This window comes from Sturnus vulgaris, chromosome 3 (genome assembly GCF_052056855.1).
Source record: "Sturnus vulgaris isolate bStuVul1 chromosome 3, bStuVul1.hap1, whole genome shotgun sequence".
NCBI classification, from domain to species: domain Eukaryota; kingdom Metazoa; phylum Chordata; class Aves; order Passeriformes; family Sturnidae; genus Sturnus; species Sturnus vulgaris.
The window spans coordinates 19920151-19942184 of NC_142245.1; the positions used below are offsets into that span (position 1 = coordinate 19920151).

At 46.0% G+C, this 22034-nt stretch overlaps 2 protein-coding genes across 2 annotated transcripts; both read right to left on the bottom strand.

Moving 5' to 3' along the window:
- Window positions 1-12416: 12416 nt before the first annotated feature.
- LOC106862953 (acrosin-like) lies at window positions 12417-14892 on the bottom strand. The gene is made up of 5 exons (XM_014892241.2): window positions 14813-14892; window positions 14296-14532; window positions 13733-13998; window positions 13315-13460; window positions 12417-12839 (listed from the first exon to the last, which is right to left on the bottom strand). The coding sequence occupies exons 1-5, from the start codon at window positions 14881-14883 to the stop codon at window positions 12417-12419; spliced, it is 1143 nt and encodes a 380-aa protein (XP_014747727.2). The 5' UTR covers window positions 14884-14892.
- A 4272-nt stretch (window positions 14893-19164) lies between these two features.
- LOC106862952 (acrosin-like) lies at window positions 19165-21379 on the bottom strand. The gene is made up of 5 exons (XM_014892240.2): window positions 21309-21379; window positions 20787-21029; window positions 20207-20472; window positions 19793-19938; window positions 19165-19350 (listed from the first exon to the last, which is right to left on the bottom strand). Exons 1-5 carry the CDS (start codon window positions 21377-21379, stop codon window positions 19165-19167), a joined length of 912 nt encoding a protein of 303 aa, XP_014747726.2.
- Between the last annotated feature and the right edge of the window lie 655 nt (window positions 21380-22034).

Below are 22034 nucleotides of genomic sequence, written 5' to 3' on the forward strand. Positions count from 1 at the left end.
TAGCAATCCATGAAGTGCAAAATCACAGGAAGAAACAAAACCTCTATTCAAAATAGACTCACCAGGAAAGAGCTGAAAGAAGAAATTAGCCTTTTACACGCACATTTCTATTGAATATTTAATGATGATGCTCAACTTCTAGGCAGTGTTTGCATTAATAAAACAAACAGAAATACCCCCAAAATCTGATGAGGTAAGATTCTGAACTTAGAGGACTAAATATGAAATAATGAAGACGTTCATTACCTTATCTTAGTTCTTTTACACTGGCCTGGCTATGCAGATCAGCAGAAAATCTCTCCTCAATAATTTTGTGTGAAAGCCCCTGAGTAGGAACAACCTATGGGGCACAGCAAGATCAGCTGAGGTGCTGGAACTACTCTCCATGGACTTGGGTTGCAAGTGCCCATGTGAGGTTATTAAATACCCACCTGTACTAAAATGGATCACTCCTTTGCCAGAGTTGCTTTGCTTAACTAATGCTGCTGGAAAAAGATTTCAAAGGATTTGCATATGCTTTCTCCAAATTAAAACGTGTTCTGCATAAAGCAAAGTTTTCTATCAGTGTTCATTGCTGAATTTTCTTCGTCTTCCACAAAAAGAAGGAAAAGAGGCAAAGTAGTCCAACAGCATTCCTTTTATATAATTTTTCATCAGCAAGATGCCCCATATCCCACAAGAGGTACTAATTTATTTATTTAAATAAATCTAGCAATGAGTAATGGAAGAGTAGGTAAAGTCCTTCTGATGGGAAATGTTCTCCTTTAGCTGCAAACTGGAATTTCTAAAGAAACTACACTGAAGCAAGACATTTTACTTCATCAGTCAACTTAATTAGATTTATTTGCACACATGTTTTTCAAAATTATAATGAGACCTAAACTTTTAAATCTCTGCACTGCTAAGAGGGCTTTTATCTTCATTGCGTGGAAGAAAAAAAAATTAGTAATTTATTAAAATAGCAAGTTAGAACTTGACTTTTCCGCTATTTTATGTTGAGCGTTTACCACTAAGAAGTTACTGTGCAATAACAAATCCCTTGAGTTTTTAATACAACTCAGACTTATTTAAACTCTCACTGTAAGCTGTTTAGTGATACTTTCTAGAGGACAAGAAGCCAGAAAGGAATAAAACATCTGTGTTTTTTATATGCACGATTTTGGCTGTGATACCTGTAATGCCTCCATGTTATATGAGACAGGGGAGATGCTGCTGGCCTCGCCATCAAAGTACAGCTGTGGCCAGAGGAGAATCTACAGGAGCTGTGACTTTCCCACCAGCTTTGAGAAGCACCTTCCAAAGTGGCACGGGCATTCTGTTATCTTCATACAGGCTTGGTTCTGCTTCTCTTCAAATCAGTGGGAATTTCTGAAGTTTATTGAAAAAGAGCCAGAAGCTGTGAGATTTTGGGTCAATGCAGGTTCAACAAGGTTAAGTGATGTGCTTTTTAATACAATGTGAAACTCAAGCACTTTAAAAGTTAAACAACCTGATTCAGAAATGTCAAAATTAAAACTCTGTACGCAGCTTCCATTCTCCCTTACATACATGCATTGTGATATGGCTTGTACAGTGATATTCTGTTTTCTCCAGAGATGTACAGGACAGATGGAGAATATGGCAGGAACGTGTTTAGGATGACTTGCTTTCTGTAGAATCTTTCCTACCTCACACATAAAAGTTGGTTGGCAGAGGATCAGTCATGAGATATGGGGAGAAATGTGCTTGCAGGTCTTGGCCGTGATCTTAATATTGGCATTTCCAGGTATCTTGTGTTTGGTTATTTAGGTAAAGTAATAACAAATAAATCCAGATTGATCTTGGTGCTGTTGCCTGCATAATTTTTGAAAGCACATTTATCTCTATGAAGCTGGTGTGGAATGACATCAGTGAATCTTGGATTCATTAATTAGATTTCTTGGGCTGTCGAGTTCATGCAGTATGTAAACAATTCAGCTGTTCCCTTTTTTCTGCATGCCACCTTTAGAGGGAGAGCTTACACTTGCCCAGAGAGTTTCTATTTTGAAGACTTGAGTCTGAACATTCTGCTGGTTATACTAAAAATCCAGAGGAACCAATTAAATACCATTTTTCTAGAATGATATTTATAGGTATCAGAGCTAAGAATATAGACAGTTTTCCTTTGGAAACCACTGTAGTCAAATGGACAAAAATTAAATTGAAGATAAATTTCCTATACTGTAGAACTGAATCTGCAAGGACTTAGCTGCCACAGGATCCTAGGTCAGGATATGCAAGTTCGATTAATATTTTAATTAACTGTTAAATTACCACCACTGAAAGAGTTGAAATGTAAAAGGTTTCCAGAAACCTAAGCCAATTTTTTGATTGTTTCTTGCTTTCCCCCCTCTCCTAAGGTAGCAGATGTATGATGAGAGCTGACGGAGGAGAAGGTCATGGAGGTATCCTGCTAAAGAGAGTAAAAGCACAGTATTGATGGAAAGTATTTTAAAGCAGGTGCAAGCTTTAAAAGCACATATTCAGTAAGCTTAAGTAGTTTTATCAGAATTTTATCTTAGAATTCAGCAACAGGATGAGGAGCAGTGGCCATAAACTAAAGCGCAAAAAGTTTCACCTCTGCGTGAGGAAGAACTTTTTTACATTGATAGTGGCAGAGCACTGGCACAGCTGTCTGAGGGGATTGTGGAGTCTCCCTCTCTGGGGACATTCAGACCCCACTTGGGCACATCCCTGTGTCACCTGCTCCAGGTGGGTTGTCCCCCTGCCTAGACAGGGGGGTTGGACTGGGTGATCTCCAGAAGTCCCTTCCAACCGTAAGGATTCTGTGATTCCGTGAATTCAATATGTTTCTAAATTAAAATAGGCCTAGAGTCCAGCACAACATTTTTCCAAAAATCTCGCTTCCAAATGTTAGAAACATCAGGTGATTTGAGGACATGCTTGGTAGGACCATTGCTGACATTAGCAGAGTGATACATTTTAGATTACTTGCCATCCCGAGGATGGTTGTAAAACTGTTCAAATTCTGACAAAAGCCTGAGCTGAGAAAGATAGGACATGGAAAATATTAACCTAAAAAATGAAAATTTTGAACATTCTGAGCTGGCCAGACTTAGAGATTGAAAGGAGTGTTGGCAACCTCTCTTGGCCAGTGCAAATGCCACAGAGCCCTGGCAGAAGTAGGTCATGGTGTCCGCAGACCTAACTTAGGATATCTGCTGCCCTCTAACAGCAAAACACAGGAATCACAAATTGGTTTTGCTACTGATGTGGAAAGCACAGGACCAGTTCCTGCTCTGAGCTGCACCCCCTCCTGTCTCCTGTACCTGCAGAAGTGTGAGTTGCTCCTGTTTTGCTACAGCTTTAGTGACAACCTGTACACGGCTTTCGCCTGCCACATACACTCCTCTGATTTCAGTCAGTCCTCATGAACATAAAAGGACTATACACAGATGCACAGCCTGGAGTCTTCTCCCCAACACCACATTTTAAACCCAAACCAGCCATTCCAGGGAACAAAGGGTCTTTTGTGTTGGTTTCTTGTATACCCTCCCTCAGTAGCTCTAGCTCCTGTACACAAAGTCTGACTGCTACTGAGTGAATTGCAGTTGCATTTGTTAAAAAAACCCCTTCAAACTAAAGTTCAAAGGCATGTCATATTCCTGAACCTGTGACAAACACTGTAAAGGCTAAGGTAGTAAGGCTAGTGTCTGTGCTACAGAACTCAGGATATCTGCTCCCTAGAACCCTGTGGATGGTGTATAAAAAGAATTTATACAATTTCTGAGATGAGCTTGTGAAGAGGGGACAGTGTTATCTGCTCAATTTGCTTCCACTTTATGATTGCAATACTCTGATTGACTCTTGAAAGGGAGAGAGCATAAACAGAAACATAAGAAACAAAGTTTTCTTCCTGAAACCTATACAAGTGTAGTAGCATAAAAAAGGGGTCAGTATTTTTTTATGGTTTGAAATTAATATAATAGGTTTATTCAAGAAGGAGGCTTGTGGAATGTTTGTTTAAAATGCCAATTTAGAAAGCCATTTATGTAAGTACTGTAATTGCACTCTTGTTCTGCATGGTAAACACACACTGTTCTGTGCAGGCAGCTTGAAAAGGTGAAGAGAAACTCTTTCCCTGCCAAACTAATTTCTTTTGAGAATTTATTTTTCATGCTGTGTAGTTCTTCAAATCTGAAGGAGAAGTCTAGCTAAAATAATGAAGCTGAGCAAGACTGTCATCCAGTATTTTGGTTCCAGTTTTAGAAACTAAGCAGCTAATGCTAATGGGATTAACTGTTAGCCCACTGGCACACTTGGTGATTGTGACACTGGCCAATCTAAGGAGCCCATGGCACTATGAAGGTAAATAAATTACACAGAGCTTAAAGCTAGCAGCTGCTCTGTCCTCCTTCTTTATCTAGACATTGTTTATTTCTCTCAGAAGGCACAGATCATGCCATTTTCATAGTTATAGCTGAGATCTCGACCCCTAACCATGTCATCCAGTACACAGCTGCTTGGTTTGTGCATGCAGTGCATCATCTCAGAGGCATTTATGGATGTTCTCTTTCCTTATGTCTTCTAACAATCAGAGAATGACTTTAGTCTCTCTGCTTCTCTGGAGTTACATACAGAAATAAGAAAAGTTAGTAAAATCCTAACAGAAGTGAGCAGATGAGTCATATCTTAACAGACATTAATTCTCCATTATTATAATTAGGGATTTAAAAGACAAATTACTATTTGCTTAGCACTTGAAAAAAACATTCACTGATCTTTAAGTACACCTTAATAAATGGCACTCTGATTTTGATAAGATTCATTACTCTGGTTAGGTGGAAGGTAATAGAGGAAACACTTCAGCAGAAATATTATGCCTGAAGGCTAAATCAAATTTGCAAGTCCAGTCACACTGACCACATCCACAGTACTTAAAATAATAGGTAGTGCCAATTGCATTTCTGCTCTGGCTATGAACAATTACTGCCATGGATTAAAGAGGACTAGGAAAACCCTCTCCCTTCTAAAATATCCATCATTTAATGAAAGGAAAAGAAATCTCTAGATTTCATCTAATTCCCAATTCTTCCTGTCCATTTCATTTCTTTGATATTTTATTTCCTTCCATGAAATCCTTTCATGATTTTCCAGGAGCTCACTACAGATTTGTAACTTCCTCTGCAGGTGTGGATAAGCCCCTTGCTACCTGAATAACTATTAGGCATAAAACCTCTTCTGAGGGTGAGAAATTCAGTTGTTTCCTTCTTTGGGGTTTTTCCTCCATATGAAAAAAGGAAATAATTTAGAGATTGATGCAGAAACACGTAAGACAAATTACAGACAACCTTGTGGATCTGTGTGTATTTCTAGGATTTACTTCTCTTAGTTTTACTTGTGATCTCCTCTCTTTTCCTGTTCCTGAATGTGTGAAATAATAAATGGAATGTGCCAAGGAAGGAATAGTAGTTCACAGGCTGCAGTTTTGCACAAAGGTTTCAGGTACTACCTCTTTCCTCAGCTGGAAAGGGAAGCATGGCTTGCAAACAACAAATTTCGTGGTTCTCAAAAAATCACTGAGGTGTCCTGCTGAGTTACAGTGCTGAGGTCTTCTGTTCTTAAGCTATGGATAAAAAGCAAGCCTAATGCCTGGATGTGCAGATGAAATGGGGATTTCTCTCTGTGTATACAAAAACTTGTCTAATGACCTCTGAACATTTATTTCAGATAAAAATGTGAAAAAGCACTATATAAAAGTATTTGTACAGGACCTGCTTTTTACTCTCACAGCCTACTTATCTCTATGTAGAGTGGATCTGCAATCACAAGTATTTTCATGTACTGTTCAATTCATGTGAAAGTTACTGCAGAAAATAACTACATTCAGCTCTTATATGTCTTTAACTAGAGTCACCTTTTAGGCTGATAGTTGATAGGGAATTCCATTTTTATGATGACCACAGAAAACCAGCCATGTCAAGCTGTCTTGCATGTCTTGCATGTCTTGCACACTCCTGTGGTTTGGCAGCTCTGGCCCCCTTGATGCTTTGCACTCCAGTGTAGATTTTCCTACAAACCTTTGTGGATGGGAATTCTCTCTCTAGCAGCTATTACATTAAATACTTTTCGTAACATTGGTCATAAAACTTTTGAACAAAGCCAATATTGCACACACAAACTTTAGGGCAGCATTTTCCCAACTTCTTATGAATGCCTAGGTAGAGATTGGGTAGAGTCTAGTCCTCTTTTTTTCTGATGACCATCACAGACAGGTGATATGGCCTATATGACCACATTAATTATGACAGCGTGATTTTTCTTAATTAACCACTCTCTACTATGCAGTATACTTCCCTTTTTAAAAAGAAACCAAGGGGAAAAAAACCCACCCAATCAAAACTGAGCAAAACTCCCATGTCAAGTAACAGATCAGAAACATATTGAAGAGATGTTAGGAGAAAAATTCTAGGTCCAAAATTATTCATACAAACAATTCTGCAAGTACTCAGAAATGAGGCCAGGTTTGCAAATAATTTGTGAACTGAACAACTAAATAAAAATTTAACTGGGTAAGATTTTTGCAGGGAATTTTTTGCAGGTAAGATTTTGCAGGAAGGTGTCCCATTAGATCCACTATACATGCTGAATTTCTCAGCCCTAATCCCCCAGATGGCAGTCTGAACTCATTCTCTGAAATGTCAGATTTGCTCTGCTGACATTCAGGTTTTCTCTCATTAAGGATCTTGAAGATCAGGCATCCTTTCTTTTCTAGAATTCTCCCTGATATTTCTCTCAGACCAGTAACAATTAAGGCTTACTGAAATTAACAGAGAATTTGAAAAGATGAACTTCAAATACAGAAAACATGATTGGTAGCATGGTAGCAAAGCAGGAATGCCACCTGCATTCCTAACTGAAACCAAAGCAGAGGTCCCTAAATTTTAAGCACCTCTCTAGAGAGGTCTAGCTTACATGCTGAAAACCTGTATTTATTGAAACAACCACTCATTTTTTAAAAAAACTACTTCAGAGATATGAATTGTGTAAGAAATCCATCCAGTTGGACTCTGTCACCGAATAAGCCTATGAGATTTATGTTTTTTGCATTATTTAACAGTCTAGGTAGTATCTGAGAGTTGTCTGAAGATATATTGGTGAATTAACATTTTTAGAAATCTACTGCAGACCTCTAAAAGCAGGGAAGATACAGAAGAAATGATTGACTGATACCCACTACAAGCAAAGCTATGCTGGTGCAAAGCAATCACCCTTCCTTTTTTCTCTCAGCTTTTGTTTCAGTGATCTGAACACCAGGAGACAATGATACGTTTGTTCAGATTCACTTATTTTAATTGCAACAAACAGTTCTTGGCCTGCAAAATTTCAAGTCTATACAATATTTGAATTTTCATTTATATTGATTTGTCATAACTAGACCAAAAGTTCGGTGAGGTACACATATACTACATGACTAGTGGGCCTGGAACCAGTAGAATCACATTTATAGTACAGGGTTTTTTTGACAGTATTCTTCAATATCTGCATTCCTTTTTCCTGAGTCTACTTCAGCCTGTGAAACAGGTTTCTGAAATATTCATGAAAAGTGAGCATAGATGGGAATAAATACCATTTCAATGAATTAAGGACAAAACATTCATATGCTCAGAAAAACTTGCATAGTTTTTGCTTGGCCTTCATATCTCTAGAATAATAATGTAAGGTATCACACCAAATAGCTAACGTGCTTTTTCATGGGATGCTATGATTGAGATTCTCAGGCCCAGGAATTCAGGCAATACAAAAGAATGGGATTCGGCGATGCTTAATAAGCACAGAACATCTTATTGGAAAAAAATTCTCTGTGAGCTATGCATGAATGCAGAATGACTTTGTTAGGGTTACAAAATATATATGGTGAGTTCCCAGCCACTACACAGTCACCTGAGGTGGCTGCAACATTGATGTCACTCAAACCAGCATGGCTTAAGGAGTCAATGGAGGTAAAAAGTGCCCAGGACAAAAAATTGAACTAATTAATTTCAGCCCTTTTCCTTCCATGTTTTTTATCTCCCACTAAAGGTGTCTGTGAGGCTGTGTTTAAGTCAAGACCAGTGAGAGGCTGAGGTGAAAAGTTTTGTGGCAGCACTTTTTGTTCACTTGTTTCTATTATGACAGTTTACTTGAAGACCCCTGGATTGGAGCTTTGCACTGTTAGGTGATATATAAGCATAGAGACAGCACTTGCCCTGAAGAACACCTCATTCTTTATGTACTTCTTCCATTTAGGCCACACACATCATTTCCATTTTGCTTCCAAAGTTCCCTCTTCCGTTTGAACACTGTTCTCTAGTGCAAATCACAGCTGCCTTTTATTTTTCTTCTTTTCCTTTCTCCTGCTTGTTCTTCAGCTGTACCTTGTCTTCATCAAAACTAATCTAGTTAATTCTTCATTTTCAAACCAGGCTGTGATGCATGGTCCACAGCTGCTTAGCAACAGCTCCCCTTTGTGTGCAGGGATAAAGGCAGGCAGGGATGCCAGCATGGAAGGCTGATCCACCAAGGTGAGAAAAAACAGGAACAAGACAGGTTGTCTCCCTCTGGGCTTTAGTGCTGCAGATCCTACTGCTACACACTGGCAGAAATATCAGAGGGGAAGGGTTTTCTTTCATTACCAGAAGTGGCTTTTCAAATAAAAAAAATCCAGTCTCAGCACATGATAGGAATCAAGTATGCACAACTCTGGTATGTTATGGATGCATGTATGGGGATCTAAACTATTCCTTTATTAAGCATTAGGCACGGTTTACAATTACTCAAATCCCAACACTCACAAATTCACATAAGCCTGAAATGTACCAAGGAGGAATGTAGATAACTTTATTACACAGAATTTAGGGGGCTAAGTGTTGTAATCTCAAACCAGGAGGTCTGTAACTTTCAAGACAGATATGAGCAATTTCTGGTATGGATCTCTCCCCAGACAGACTTCCAAAAATGCAGAGGAAATGTGGGAAGTAAAAATGTTGTGGGCTTTTACCATCCTCTATGTGTATCTGGGAATGTACCTTGTCTCTCTGTTAAAACTGTTTACATCACATCCTTGGATTCAAATCAAGAAATGCTCTGAGGGAACAGCATTAATAACAAATATTGAATGATTTTAAAAGATACAGGTTATCTTAAAATCTTATACCTTCATAAACATAAACCTGCAAGATGGCTTTAGGATTCAGGTTGTCTAGAGATTAGGTTAAAATATTCTTGTAACTGAAGGTCAGAATAGTAAACACTCCAGAGAGCTTTGTGAAAATCTCAAGAATAGTCAGATTGTCTTCATGCCTTCCACATTACCTCAAGTTGCAAAGAACTAATTTGGAGCAAGGCACAGCCAGAACTTCATTAAGCCTTACAGGCTGTTGTAGATTAATTTCAGCTGGCGATGCCTGCAGTGGCGCTAAGTATGTAGAGAGGAGAAAAGGTTGCTCAAATCCAGACTTAATCCAACTCAGAATGAGACATGCTGTCTGGTCCATCCCATCTCCACCCCTATCCTGCCTTTGCTGTGAGTCAGAAGACCCAGTCTAGGGACAAAATGGAAGGAATTCTCCAGTATGTTGTTTCTTTCTCCAAAACAAAGGTTTAGAATTCTTTTTCTATATGCAAGAAGTGAAATCTATAGGAAAAGAGAACTATCATATGCATCTTTCCATCCTCTGTTCTTCAAATATAACCTTTACTAAATTTCATAAACTGTCTGTGACAGCAGTAAAGAATCCTCATGCGCCTAGTCCTGCCTTCATTCTACCTCCTGCTCATTTGTTGCTCTCGCAACAAAGAATTCAGTGCCTTGCCGGCTAAGTCTGTCACAGATACCCCAAGAGAGAATACTTTGTAACAGCTATTCTTGTATTTTTAGATATATATTTATACTTTGTATACAGTACTTGCTCTCTCCCCATGAGTAAGAGCCACATTACTCCAAAGGTACTAATGCACATATTTGATAAGGTGATTGTTCGTATCAATTCGACATTATAGTGTACATGTGTCTGTTGTCAACTATTATCAAATTGCTGGTTTAATTTTCACTGATTGTCAAAGACCAAATGTGGAACTCCGCATATGACAGTATATTCATACTCATTTATGCTAATTAACATGAATGAATGAGAGCTGGAGATCATCAGTGCTGCTGAAGAAGGCAGAGTTTTACTCAATGTACTCCACAGACCTTAGAATCATAGGATGGTTTAGATTGGAAGGATCTTAAGGATCATCTATCTCCTACGGGCAGGGACACCTTAAACTAGACCAAGTTACTCAGAGCCTGGCTCAAAAACTATCATTAAACTCTTTGAGGAATGGGGCATCCAGAGCTGCTCAGAGGAACGTATACCAGTGCCTCAGTACCCTCACAATCAAGAATTCCTTCCTATGATCTCATCTGAAGCTACCCTCTGTCACTGTAAAGCCATTGCCCTTTGTCCTATCAGGACCTGCCCTTGTAAGAAGGCTCTCTGCTGCTTTCTTCAGTCCCCTCTTTTTGCAGGATGAGGATGTGCAGGCCCTGGGAAATTTCACTGGTACCCTGCTCTCTGCAGCCTTTTTCCCACAAGATTCATCCAAAACCAGAAACTCTGTAGTGTTGAAATTGAGGTGAACAGGGAGCTGGCTTCACCTGCAGATGCAGAGAGCTTCAGCTTCAAACCCTGGAAGACACCTAGCTAGGAGGAAGGACATTCTTGCCATCATGGTGAGAGAACAGAAAGAATAGTTGTCTCAGGGGAACTAATATGTTAGCTAGTTTGTTACAAATAAAGTGTTGTTCTTAGTTTTGAGATACGTTTGGCTAACTGCCAGCCACATATATGGTTCTGTTCCTTATCCTTGTTATTGATTGGACCTTATTCCCTCCACCCCATCTATACATCTATCTGCTTTCCGGGTTTCGGGGTCTTTGGAAGCTGTTGCTGGTACCATTTGGTTTCTACTTTTGTTATTTTTACATTAAAAGTTCTTTGTTTCGAGACAACTCCATCATTCCTGCCTCTATTTATGCCACGTATTCACTGGCTGGCCCGGTTATGTTGTGGCCGCTTGCAGTGACCATACTGTGGAACAGGGCTCCTGCAGGAAACGTGTGTGTGCTTGGCTCAGGAGCCAATCCAGCCACAGCCACAGTAGGTGAGCAGTGAAGTGCCCAAGCTGTGTCATTCTTCCTGCAGAAGGTGCAGTGAAATGCTGATGCAGCACAGTCCGTGCTGGCCACATCAGCCAGAGAAATGCCCTCTGGCAGGCTCCATGCACTTCCTGCCGATGAGTTATATTGTTGTTCTGGGCTCGAACTAACGGGGGCACTTGTGGTACCATCATGCAAGAGTGGCCAGAGACATACAGCAATTGAATGCTGTAGACAGAGGAGGATGCTCCTGCCCTAAGCCAAAGGCCATTGTCTATGCCATTCTGCTGTGGAAAAATAAGGGCAAAAGAGTTTCTTTCCAATCCTGTGGCGATTATGTGCAACACTCAGGCAAAGAAGGACACCAAGCTGAAGTTTGTGTCTGTGCAGCTGGCTCTTTGCACCTTGTCTCCAGTTGCCAGGCTTATACAGCCCTCTCATCTTCCTCGACTCCTCCCTTTCTCTGCCCTTGTCTCCTCCCAAATATGGAGCCCAGCCCAGGGAACTTTTCCCCGTGGCTCACAGGTTGGCTCTGCCTGTGAACAGCCTTGGTGTTGCAGCTGCTGTTGGCCAAACACACCTTGGCCTTCCATGGCATTCCTGGTGCCCTCTCCTTCTGTTCCTGCCAGGTTCCTCTCCACAGAATGAGCCCAGCTCTTCCTTTGAGTAAGTGTGAAGTGTGACCACCTGGCACAGCAATCCCCCTTTACTACCTGTGAAATCTGGCTCTGCCTTAGGGCACTGGCACTCCAGTCAGGAGCCAGGAGTTTCCCTTGTCATGCTTGGGAGTTTCCCAGGTTCCCTTAGCCCAGGCTCACACCAGGCTCTATTCAGCAGCCCATGTGCCTTTTAGCACCACCCTCAAGGTGTCTGCTTTTATCCTATCCCCTGCCTAGGCTTGATGTGCCAGGTTCCTCCAGCCCACGATGGCTCAGAGCAGTCACTGACCAGGCACTTTGGAGCTCTTTGGAGCCACTCAGTCCCTTTGTGCCCTCAGGCTCATTCTGCAGGTGCCAAATGTGGCAGTGCTTGCTTTGCCCAGGAGTTGGAAATGCACAGAAAAGATGGATCCTTGTGAACAAAGGCAACTTTACTTCAGGTGACTGCGGTGTCTATCTGCACACAGGAGAGGAGTGTGGGCAGGACAGAGCAGGCTTTTTATGCTGATGCTGCCTTTGGATGTGCAGGCATTGCACAAGCAGGAAAAGGTTGCTGTGCAACTGCAGTGTGGCATGGATTGTTGCTGTCCTACTGCTTAAGATGTGCTTTGCCCAAAGATCTGCTCAAGGAGTTTCTTCATTTGAGTAAAGAATTCCACCAGAATCTTGATGGGAAATGGGCAGGAGTTAACTTTGCCCAATGTTGTTGGTACTGGCATTGGTTTTAGAGAGAGAGTTGGTCTTGGCCATGGCTTCTGAGAGGGTTGTCGCGTGGTAATATAAAAAAGCCAGGGGTGTGAAGTGGTCAAATAATGACTACATGCCCGTGATGTTGGAGTGGAACTTCCATCTGGGCTCAGGCTCATCAGGTACAGGATCCAGTCAAAGAAGTACTGAGTGGAAGTGTAGACTCCAGGCCGCCTTGCCCTGGCACAGCCTTTCCCCCAGCTGGTTATACCAATGACCCACCAGTAGTCACTGTTTTTCTCTTGGCACATGAGAGGACCACCGCTGTCACCCTGCAGCAGAGCAGAGAGCATTAAGGTGGTGTCGGTGGCTCCTGTCTGCACTGGGACTGTCTCCATCTCTCCCACAGCCCCTGCCAGAGCTGCATTCCAGGCAGAGGAAGACTCTGCTCAGGGGCTGGAGCCTCCAGAAGCTTGGCTGTGGATGGCTTGGGGTCCTGTAGGCTAGGGCTCTCTCTGTCCTCTCTGCACAGAGCTCCTGGATGTGCAGAGGATGGACATTTGGCACCTGGACCTCTGGGCTGCCAAGAGCACTAGCTGGGCTTTCTGGGCTTTCTGGCACAAGGGGGGCACTGGGCAGGCAGGTGTGGATGGGGAGTGTGTGGGAAGCCCCCAGAGCAGTTGTGGGGAGCTGGGGCAGGGAGGGTGACTGAGTGGCTGTGCAAAGCAGGCCCTGGGCTGTGTTGGGGTGATGCTGCCCGGGCTGCTGGTGCTGCTGGGGGCTGAGTGGCTCATGGCATGCTCCTACCTGGCAGGTGTCGATGAGGCCCTCTGGGTAACCAGCACACAAGTTGTGGGTGTGGATTTTCCCTGCGTACCAGTGGCTACTGTTGCAGAGCTGGAGATCGATGAGCTGGACCTTGGCCTCCTGCAGGTGATCGCTTGATTTTGGAGCTATGAGCAGAAAAAGGAATGAGCCCCTACCAGCTCCTTCCCAGTTCTCCTCCCAAGGCTGTCTTGTGGGGTATCCATTTCCCCATGGGTTGGCATTGCCTTTACAGAGGCACTGGGGTGCTGCTGCCAGACTCTGGGGAGCAACCAGATGGCCAGATCCATCTCTGCAGAGGTGTAAATCCTGCACCCTGGCTTTGGCCTCTGCTGTGAGGAAGCCCACACCCTCTCCCCAGTGTGATGAGCTGGCCCAGGAGTCTCTCTTGGGAATTTACCTCTTGCAGTAGTGTAACCCCAGCCAGCCACCCAGCAGTTTTGCAGCTCTGACACTATCAGTGTGGCGTCGGGCACACAGGCCAGCTGGATGTAGGGGCTGCACTCAACAGGATGGTCCAATTCCATCAGGGCAATATCGTATCTCATGTTGTCCGCATTGTAGTACGAGTGTATCAGCACCTGCTTGACATGGCGCACTTGTACCTCATGGCCTGGCTGAGTCAACTGGGTGGCCCCAATCACCACATACACCATGTTGATATTCCTAGATGGCATAGAGAGAGGGCTGAGAGAGAGCAGAGCCATGTGCCACAGCAGCCCAGCAGTTGCCAGAGCTCTGCTTGGCAAGGCAGAGAGGGAGCCATGCTCTGGCAGGTGTGAGTGCCCTTGCACACCTTAGGCTGGGAAATGTCAAGCTGGACAAGGCCAGGCTTCTCCTGAAGCACTGTGGCAGCTGGGCTGCCTGAGAGGGAAGGGAATGGGAATGAGAAAAGCAGCTGGAGCTGCTGACAGGGCACCTGGTGGTGTTGTGGGGATGTCCCCGTTCCCTGCTCCTCCTTACGTGATCTGGTCAAAGCAGTGAGCTGCCGTGAGGACCCACTGGTGGCCAATGAGGGACCCTCCACACAGATGCCTCAGATCTGGTACCCAAGGGTGCTGGATACTGACGATCCAGGGCCAGGACCCTGGCAGGGCATCTGCGCCACCCACGACACGTGTCACATCATAAGACATGTTGCCATAGTCATTAGGTATAAGACTGTAGAGAGGTGGCAGAGCTCGGAGCCCGCAGCTCACTCTGCAAGCAGAAAGCAATTTCCTTGTTGGCTTCATGGCCTGCTGTGGCTCAGGCTGAAGCTCAGCCCTCTGCCCTCCCCACAAGGGCTTGCACGCACAGCAGGCCAGGGAAGCCCATGGCGTGTGCGTCTGTCCGTGCCAGCACCTGGCTGCTGGCAAGGAGCTGAGGCTTCCCCATGGCGGGTGGGAAGCTGTGGCCCGGCCACGGGGGACAGGCGGGCCCCTCCAGGGAAGGCCCCAAGTGTTGCCGTGGCTCCCTCCCAGGGCCTGCGCCCACTTACCCGCAGTTGTCCCATGTCCCGTGCACCAGCCCGGCCACGGTGAGCAGGACGAGGAGGCCGAGCCCATCCATGGCTGCCAGAGGCACGTGTCAGCTGCAAGCACTGAGGGCTCCGTGCAGCAGCACAGCCACAGCCGCAATGCCCGCAGCAGCCAGGGTATCCTCGGCCACGAGGCTGATGTCACGGAGGACAGAGTTCCGTGTTCTGGGCACTGCGGCCTGTGGCATGGAGGCCCACTGGGAAAGGGCCAAATCAAACCAAGGGGCAATAAAATGGTTGCGTTGGAAGGCTTGAAGATCACAAAGCTCCAACCAGCTACCATGGGCTGGGAAGGATGACTTGCACTAGACCCAGTTGTCCACATTGTACACAGCCTGGCTCAGGGGCTGTTCTTGATCATTTTGAGGGATGGGGTACTGAAGTATAAAGTCCTGATCTACAGGCCCTGACTAAGGCCAGAAGAGGCCTTCAACAAAAGATGTCCTCTGGATGAACCTTCCAACCAAACATTATCTATGTCCACTCAATGGAGAAACATGGATTACCTTTCCATGTTTAGAAACTGCACAAGGCCACATCTGGCCTAGTTTTGGGATATAGGCAAGAGTCACCAGCTCCTACTGCTCTTCTGTTTCTGTTGGTTCTTGTTGCAGTTGTTGTTGTTGTTGTTGGTTTGCCTTGTTTGTGTACACACTAGGAAAGAACTGTAACTCCTGTATCTCCTGTCTGAAAATCCTGTAATTTCAACGTTACAATACTTTGGATGGAAGGGGGTCACATTTTCCATTCCAAAAGAGGTTCCCGCCTTCCTTGGCAGACACCTGTCCTTTTAACCAGGAGAACACTGACAGCCGCAGCAGGAGCTGGTGGCTCTTTATGGAATTAGACATGTGCGAGTCTGCTGACACAAGCCCGGGTGGAATGACTACAGAAACCCGCTCTAACTGGGTAAGAGTGGAGTGGGTAGGGAATCCAACAGGGCACCTGTCAGCTCGCTAGAGCCAGCTGTGCCTCCAGAATTGTAACACAGGGGAGTTTCCTCAGCACTGTGGCAGCCCAGATGGGACCGTGGAGGAATACCTCTGGAGCTCCCTCCTCCAAATATCCAACTTGCTGGGATTTTCAGAGTAGGAAGGAGCCAGAGGAGGAGTGTTATAATTCTGTGTGCAGAGCCTGTGTAAATTAGAAGGATGGATTTGAGCCTCTCTATTGCAGTGATATTTGGTGCAGATTTAGTGAAATCATGGGTAGTGGGTGGAGAAGGCATGCGCAGCATGATCAGCCTAAGGTGGCCACAGAGGAATTGTGGAGGCCCCCACAAGTTTTGACGTGGTGGGATTCGAGTATCTGCTTGAAGGCTTTTGGAGACAGGCACAGGGAGAGCCTTATGTCCCTTGTGCTACACAACGGGGCCTATGGTCCCTGAGCACACAGAGAAGGGGGCTGAAGTCCCTTCTCGTCATGCAAAAAGGGGTTTCATGTGCCTCAAGATGTTTCATGTGATGGGAAATGTCCCTGGTTTAGGTGAGGAAATGTTCACGGCCAAGGTTGTACAGAACCAGGAGAAATTGTTTGGGCAGCAGAGTTTTACCAAGACAGCACAATAAGGTTGTTTCAGGATGACTGGGCAGCTCTAAGCTGGTCTGCTCGCTGGACAGGGTAATGACCATCCCTAACCCTGAGTGACACTCTTGCACTCAGTGTCTTTAGTGAGCGGGATGCTTCTGACATCAGGAAATATTTGAAATAGCTTATGCCAGAGTCTTAGGAAACGCTACAGATTTGGGGTGGTTGTTCTGAGCACAGCCCATCTTGATTAACACAAAGGGAAGAATGCCCCCTGCCATGAGACAGGACTCCATTGGCCTGGTGATGCCAGACTGATTTTTGCCTTTCTTTCTTTCTTCCTTTTATATATTCTCTGTGTTATTTACACGTGTATTTGTAGCTCTGTCGCCTGTGGTTGTATGTGTGGCTAGATTTGCCAATACTTTTCCCTGCCTATTCCCTAAGCAGAAAGACAAAACACATTTCAGAGCTCTAAGTCCAAGAAGGTACAAGACCCCAGTCCTGTCTTGGTTCTTCTTGGGAGCCAAGGCTGGAAACAGCTCTTGGAGGCACATTTTCCTGTTGGAGTCAGTAAGTCAGGAGTCTCTCTGATTTCTTCAGAGAGAAATCAGAGTGCAGGGATTGAATTAAAGTTTTGAATGGAATCAGTAAGTGAATAGATGGAGTGAATAACTAAGTAAGTAAATGGAATAAGATTTAAGTGCTTTTAGTGAGTAAAAGGTCTTTAGATGCCTGAGAAGTAGTACACATTCTAGTGAAAGTTGAAAAACATACTAGTGTTCCCTTAGAGGCTCCAAGAACCGAGCTTCAGACATAACAGAGTTAGAGTTAAGAATATTGCTTACATTTTTCAGTTAGAACAAGATAGGCCATGTACGTAGTCTATACGTAGCCTGGCGTGCTAAGAAACTAGAATTCTAATAGGTTAAGAAGGAGTGGTTGGAGTTTGTGTCTTAGCTAGTTGGAAAGTTTCTATAAAAGATCATGCATCAGGGAGAGATGGGGCTCTATGCCATGGCTTTATGCCATATGCATTTTGCCATTGCATTTTGCCATTGCATTTTGCCACTGCAGTTTTGCCATTGCTTTATGCCATTGCTTTGCTTTGCTTTGTTTTTGCTTTTGAGACTGATTTGCTTCTACAATAAGTAACTTTACAGCAACTATTAGCTGCTTCACTTTTTACACAAAAGGAGAAGAAGCCTGACAGTGTGGGTGCCCTTGAGGCTCCCGGAGGTTCCTTGAAACCTCACATTTTCATAAACACATTTCCTATCTGGGGGAGGGGGAGGGCAGTGCTGTGGAGGATTTAGAGACCGTTGAACCAAGGGAGGAATTACTTCACCATGTGTGGTCCTAATTGGTGATTTTTGTCAAATGTGCTAATTTGCTAAGCTTATAAAATTGCATTCACCCAATATGGGGGAGGAATTCTGTGGACAAGTGCTATATCTGACCCCTGAGGCCTCCAATACACATCAGCCTTTATATTACCTCCTGTACTAATATTAGGTCCAAAGTGGATTGTTTTCTTTCTAGGTTCTTTAAGGCATCACTTGAAGCCAAGAATAGAATGCAGAAGCAGGCGGAGTGACATCTAGCACAAGGCATTTTGAAGCCTTCTGTTAGATGAAGAAAGTCAACATTCACTTGCCTTCACCTGGAAAGGACAGCAACTGCCTTCAACAAGACTTCCTCATGGCATTCTAGGATCCTCTACCATTCCTCTCCACGACAATCAGTATCAAAGATGGATGAAAAAGAGTATAAATTTTGGGACAAACTTGTAGAGTTTGTAGATGATTTCTTAATTAACAAGATAAGATAAAATGTTTCTTTCCACTCCTGTGGCGATGAAGTGCAGCACTCAGGCAAAGAAGGACACCAAGCTGAAGTTTGTGTCTGTGCTCTTTGATTACCCCTTGTCTCCAGCTGCCAGGCTTATACAGCCCTCTCATCTTCCTCGACTCCTCTCTTTCTCTGCCCTTGTCTCCTCCCAAATATGGAGCCCAGCCCAGGGAACTTTTCCCCGTGGCTCACAGGTTGGCTCTGCCTGTGAACAGCCTTGGTGTTGCAGCTGCTGTTGGCCAAACACACCTTGGCCTTCCATGGCATTCCTGGTGCCCTCTCCTTCTGTTCCTGCCAGGTTCCTCTCCACAGAATGAGCCCAGCTCTTCCTTTGAGTAAGTGTGAAGTGCGACCACCTGGCACAGCAATCTCCCTTTACTGCCTGTGAAATCTGGCTCTGCCTTAGGCCACTGGCACTCCAGTCAGAAGCCAGGAGTTTCCTTTCTCATGCTTGGGAGTTTCCCAGGTCTGTTCCCTTAGCCCAGGCTCACACCAGGCTCTATTCAGCAGCCCATGTGCCTTTGAGCACCACCCACAAGGTGTCTGCTTTTATCCTATCCCCTGCCTAGGCTTGATGTGCCAGGTTCCTCCAGCCCATGATGGCTCAGAGCAGTCACTGACCAGGCACTTTGGAGCTCTTTGGAGCCACTCAGTCCCTTTGTGCCCTCAGGCTCATTCTGCAGGTGCCAAATGTGGCAGTCCTTGCTTTGCCCAGGAGTTGGAAATGCACAGAAAAGATAGATCCCAGTGAATAAAGGTAATTTTATTTCAACAACTAAATCAACTCCAGTGTCTGCACGCACACAGGAGAGGAGTGTGGGCAGGACAGAGCAGGCTTTTTATGCTGATGCTGCTTTTGGATGCGCAGGCATTAACCCAGCAGGAAAAGGTTGTGGTGCACTGCAGCCTGCTCTGGATCCTGCCGGTCCTGCTGCTCAAGAAGCACTTTGAACTGTGAATGTACGCATGTTGTAATCGATCCAGTCATAGAAGTACTGAGTGGAGGTGTAGACTCCAGGCCGCCTTGCTCTGCCACAGCCTGTTCCAAAGCTGGTTAGTCCAATGACCCACCAGTAGTCAGCGTTGTTGTCCTGGCACATGAGAGGACCACCGCTGTCACCCTGCAGCAGAGCAGAGAGCATTTAGGTGGTGTTGGTTGGCCACCACCAGCACTGGAGTGGCCTCCTTCTCTGTCAAAGCCAGAGTTATTTTCAGGTGTTGGAGCCTCCAGAAGCTTGGCTGTGAATGGCTTGGGGTCCTGTAGGGTAGGGCTCTCTCTGTCCTCTCTGCACAGGGCTCCTGCATGTGCAGAGGATGGACAAATGGCACCTGGACCTCTGGGCTGCCAAGAGCGGGGCTTTCTGGGCTTTCTGGCACAAGGGAAGCACTGGGCAGGCAGGTATGGATGGGGAGTGTGTGGGAAGCCCCCAGAGCAGTTGTGGGGAGCTGGGGCAGGGAGGGTGACTGAGTGGCTGTGCAAAGCAGGCCCTGGGCTGTGTCGGGGCGATGCTGCCCAGGCTGCTGGTGCTGCTGGGGGCTGAGTGGCTCATGGCATGCTCCTACCTGGCAGGAGTCGATGAGGCCCTCTGGGTAACCAGCACACAAGTTGTAGGGGTGGATTTCCCCTGCGTACCAGTCACTGCTGTTGCAGAGCTGCAGATCAATGAGGTGGACCTTGGCCTCCTGCAGGTGAGCACCTTTCATCTGAGCTGTGAGCAGAGAAAGGAATAAGCTCCCAGCAGAACCATGCCAGTTCTCCTCATCTCTCTTGGGGGGAATCCATTTCCCTAGGGTTTCTCTTTCCCTCTGCAGAGGCGCTGAGGTGCTGTGTCTCTGCTGCCTGCCTCTGGGAATTAGGCCAGACCCATCTCTGCAGAGGTGTAAATCCTGCACCCTGACTTTGACCTCTGCTGCGGGGAAGCCCAAACCCTCTCCCCAGTGTGATGAGCTGGCCCAGGAGTCACTGTTGGAACTCACATCTTTTGCTAGTGACACCCCATCCAGCAATCCAGCAGTTGTTGAGCTCCGAGATTTGTAGGGTGGGGTGAGCCACACAGGCCAGCTGGATGTAGGGGCTGCACTGGACAGGTTGGTCCAATTCTATCAGGGCAATATCGTATCTATAGTCGATACGCTTGTATTGCCGGTGTATCACCAAGTTCTTGATAGTGCGCACTACGGCCCCAGGGCCCGGCTGATTTAACTTGGTGGCTCCAATCACCATATAAAGCGAGCTGATGTTCCTGGAAAGGAGATGGAGAGAGGGCTGAGAGCGAGCAGACCCATGTGCCTCAGCAGCTCAGCAGTTGCCAGAGCTCTGCTTAGTAAGGAAGAGAGGGAGCCGTGTTTTGGCAGGTGTGAGTGCCCTTGCACACCTTAGGCTGGGGGAATGTCGGGTTGGAAGCTGCTAGGAAGCCTTGGCACAAGCCCAGGCTACTCTTGAGCAGTGTGGCAGCTGGGCTGCCTGAGAGGGAAGGGGATGGGAATAGGTGGTGCTGCTGCTGACGGGGCACCTGATAGTGTTGTGGGGATGTCCCCGTTCCCTGCTCCTCCTTACTCAATCTTGTCGAAGCAGTGAGCTGCTGTGAGGACCCAGTCTGCAGTGATGAGAGACCCTCCACACCAATGCTTAATCAGTCCTCCCCAGTGTTGTTGGATGCTGACCATCCAGGGCCAGGATGCTTCCATGGCATCTGCGCCACCCACGATGCGTGTCAAGCCGTAGTCATAAGCCACATTGCCATAGGAATAAATTATGGGGCTGTAGACAGGTGGTGGAGCTCGGAGCCCGCAGCTCCCTCTGCAAGCACAAAGTGATGTCCTTGTTGCTTCATGGCCTGCTGTGGCTCAGGCTGAAGCTCAGCCCTCTGCCCTCCCCACAAGGGCTTGCACGCACAGCAGGCCAGGGAAGCCCATGGCGTGTGCGTCTGTCCGTGCCAGCACCTGGCTGCTGGCAAGGAGCTGAGGCTTCCCCATGGCGGGTGGGAAGCTGTGGCCCGGCCATGGGGGACAGGCGGGCCCCTCCAGGGAAGGCCCCAAGTGTTGCCGTGGCTCCCTCCCAGGGCCTGCGGCCACTTACCCGCAGGGGTACTGTATGCTGTGGGCCAGCCCGGCCACGGTGAGCAGGACGAGGAGGCCAAGCCCATCCATGGCTGCCAGAGGCACGTGTCAGCTGCAAGCACTGAGGGCTCCGTGCAGCAGCACAGCCACAGCCGCAATGCCCGCAGCAGCTGCGCTGCCCGTGGTGCCCTCGGCGCCGGGGCTGATGTCACAGAGGGCTGGGTTCCGTGTTCTGGGCTCCGTGGGGGTCTGTGCAACTGGGGCCCACTGGGGGAGGGGGAACAGCGAATCAGTGAGCCATGGAATGGTTTGGGATGGAAGGGACCATGGAGATCGTCTAGCTCTGACCCCCTGGTTATAAATTACCCGCCAAAATCAAATTGATCAATCAATAAGGCAATTTATTAATTTGTTGATAAGAAACGGGCAGGCAGCGCTGGGGACTTGTGGACTCTGCGCTCCACCCACACTTCTGTCCTTCCCCTGGTCACTCTCCCCTTTATAAGCGCTTTCTTGGTGGGCCGTGTCATGCCTACTGTGCTGGGGTACAGGTCTGAGCAAGCCCGTATATGTTGGCTAGTTCCCAAGCAGGCTACAAACCCCCACCAGGTCTGGACAAGGCTCAAACATGTAGTCAGGTTACACTCTTAGCAGTAACAAGCTTTTTTATGTTTGTACAAGCCCGCATTTTCCTTATACATAAAAAGTGGATACAATTCATAATTATAGTGGCAAAATATGCATA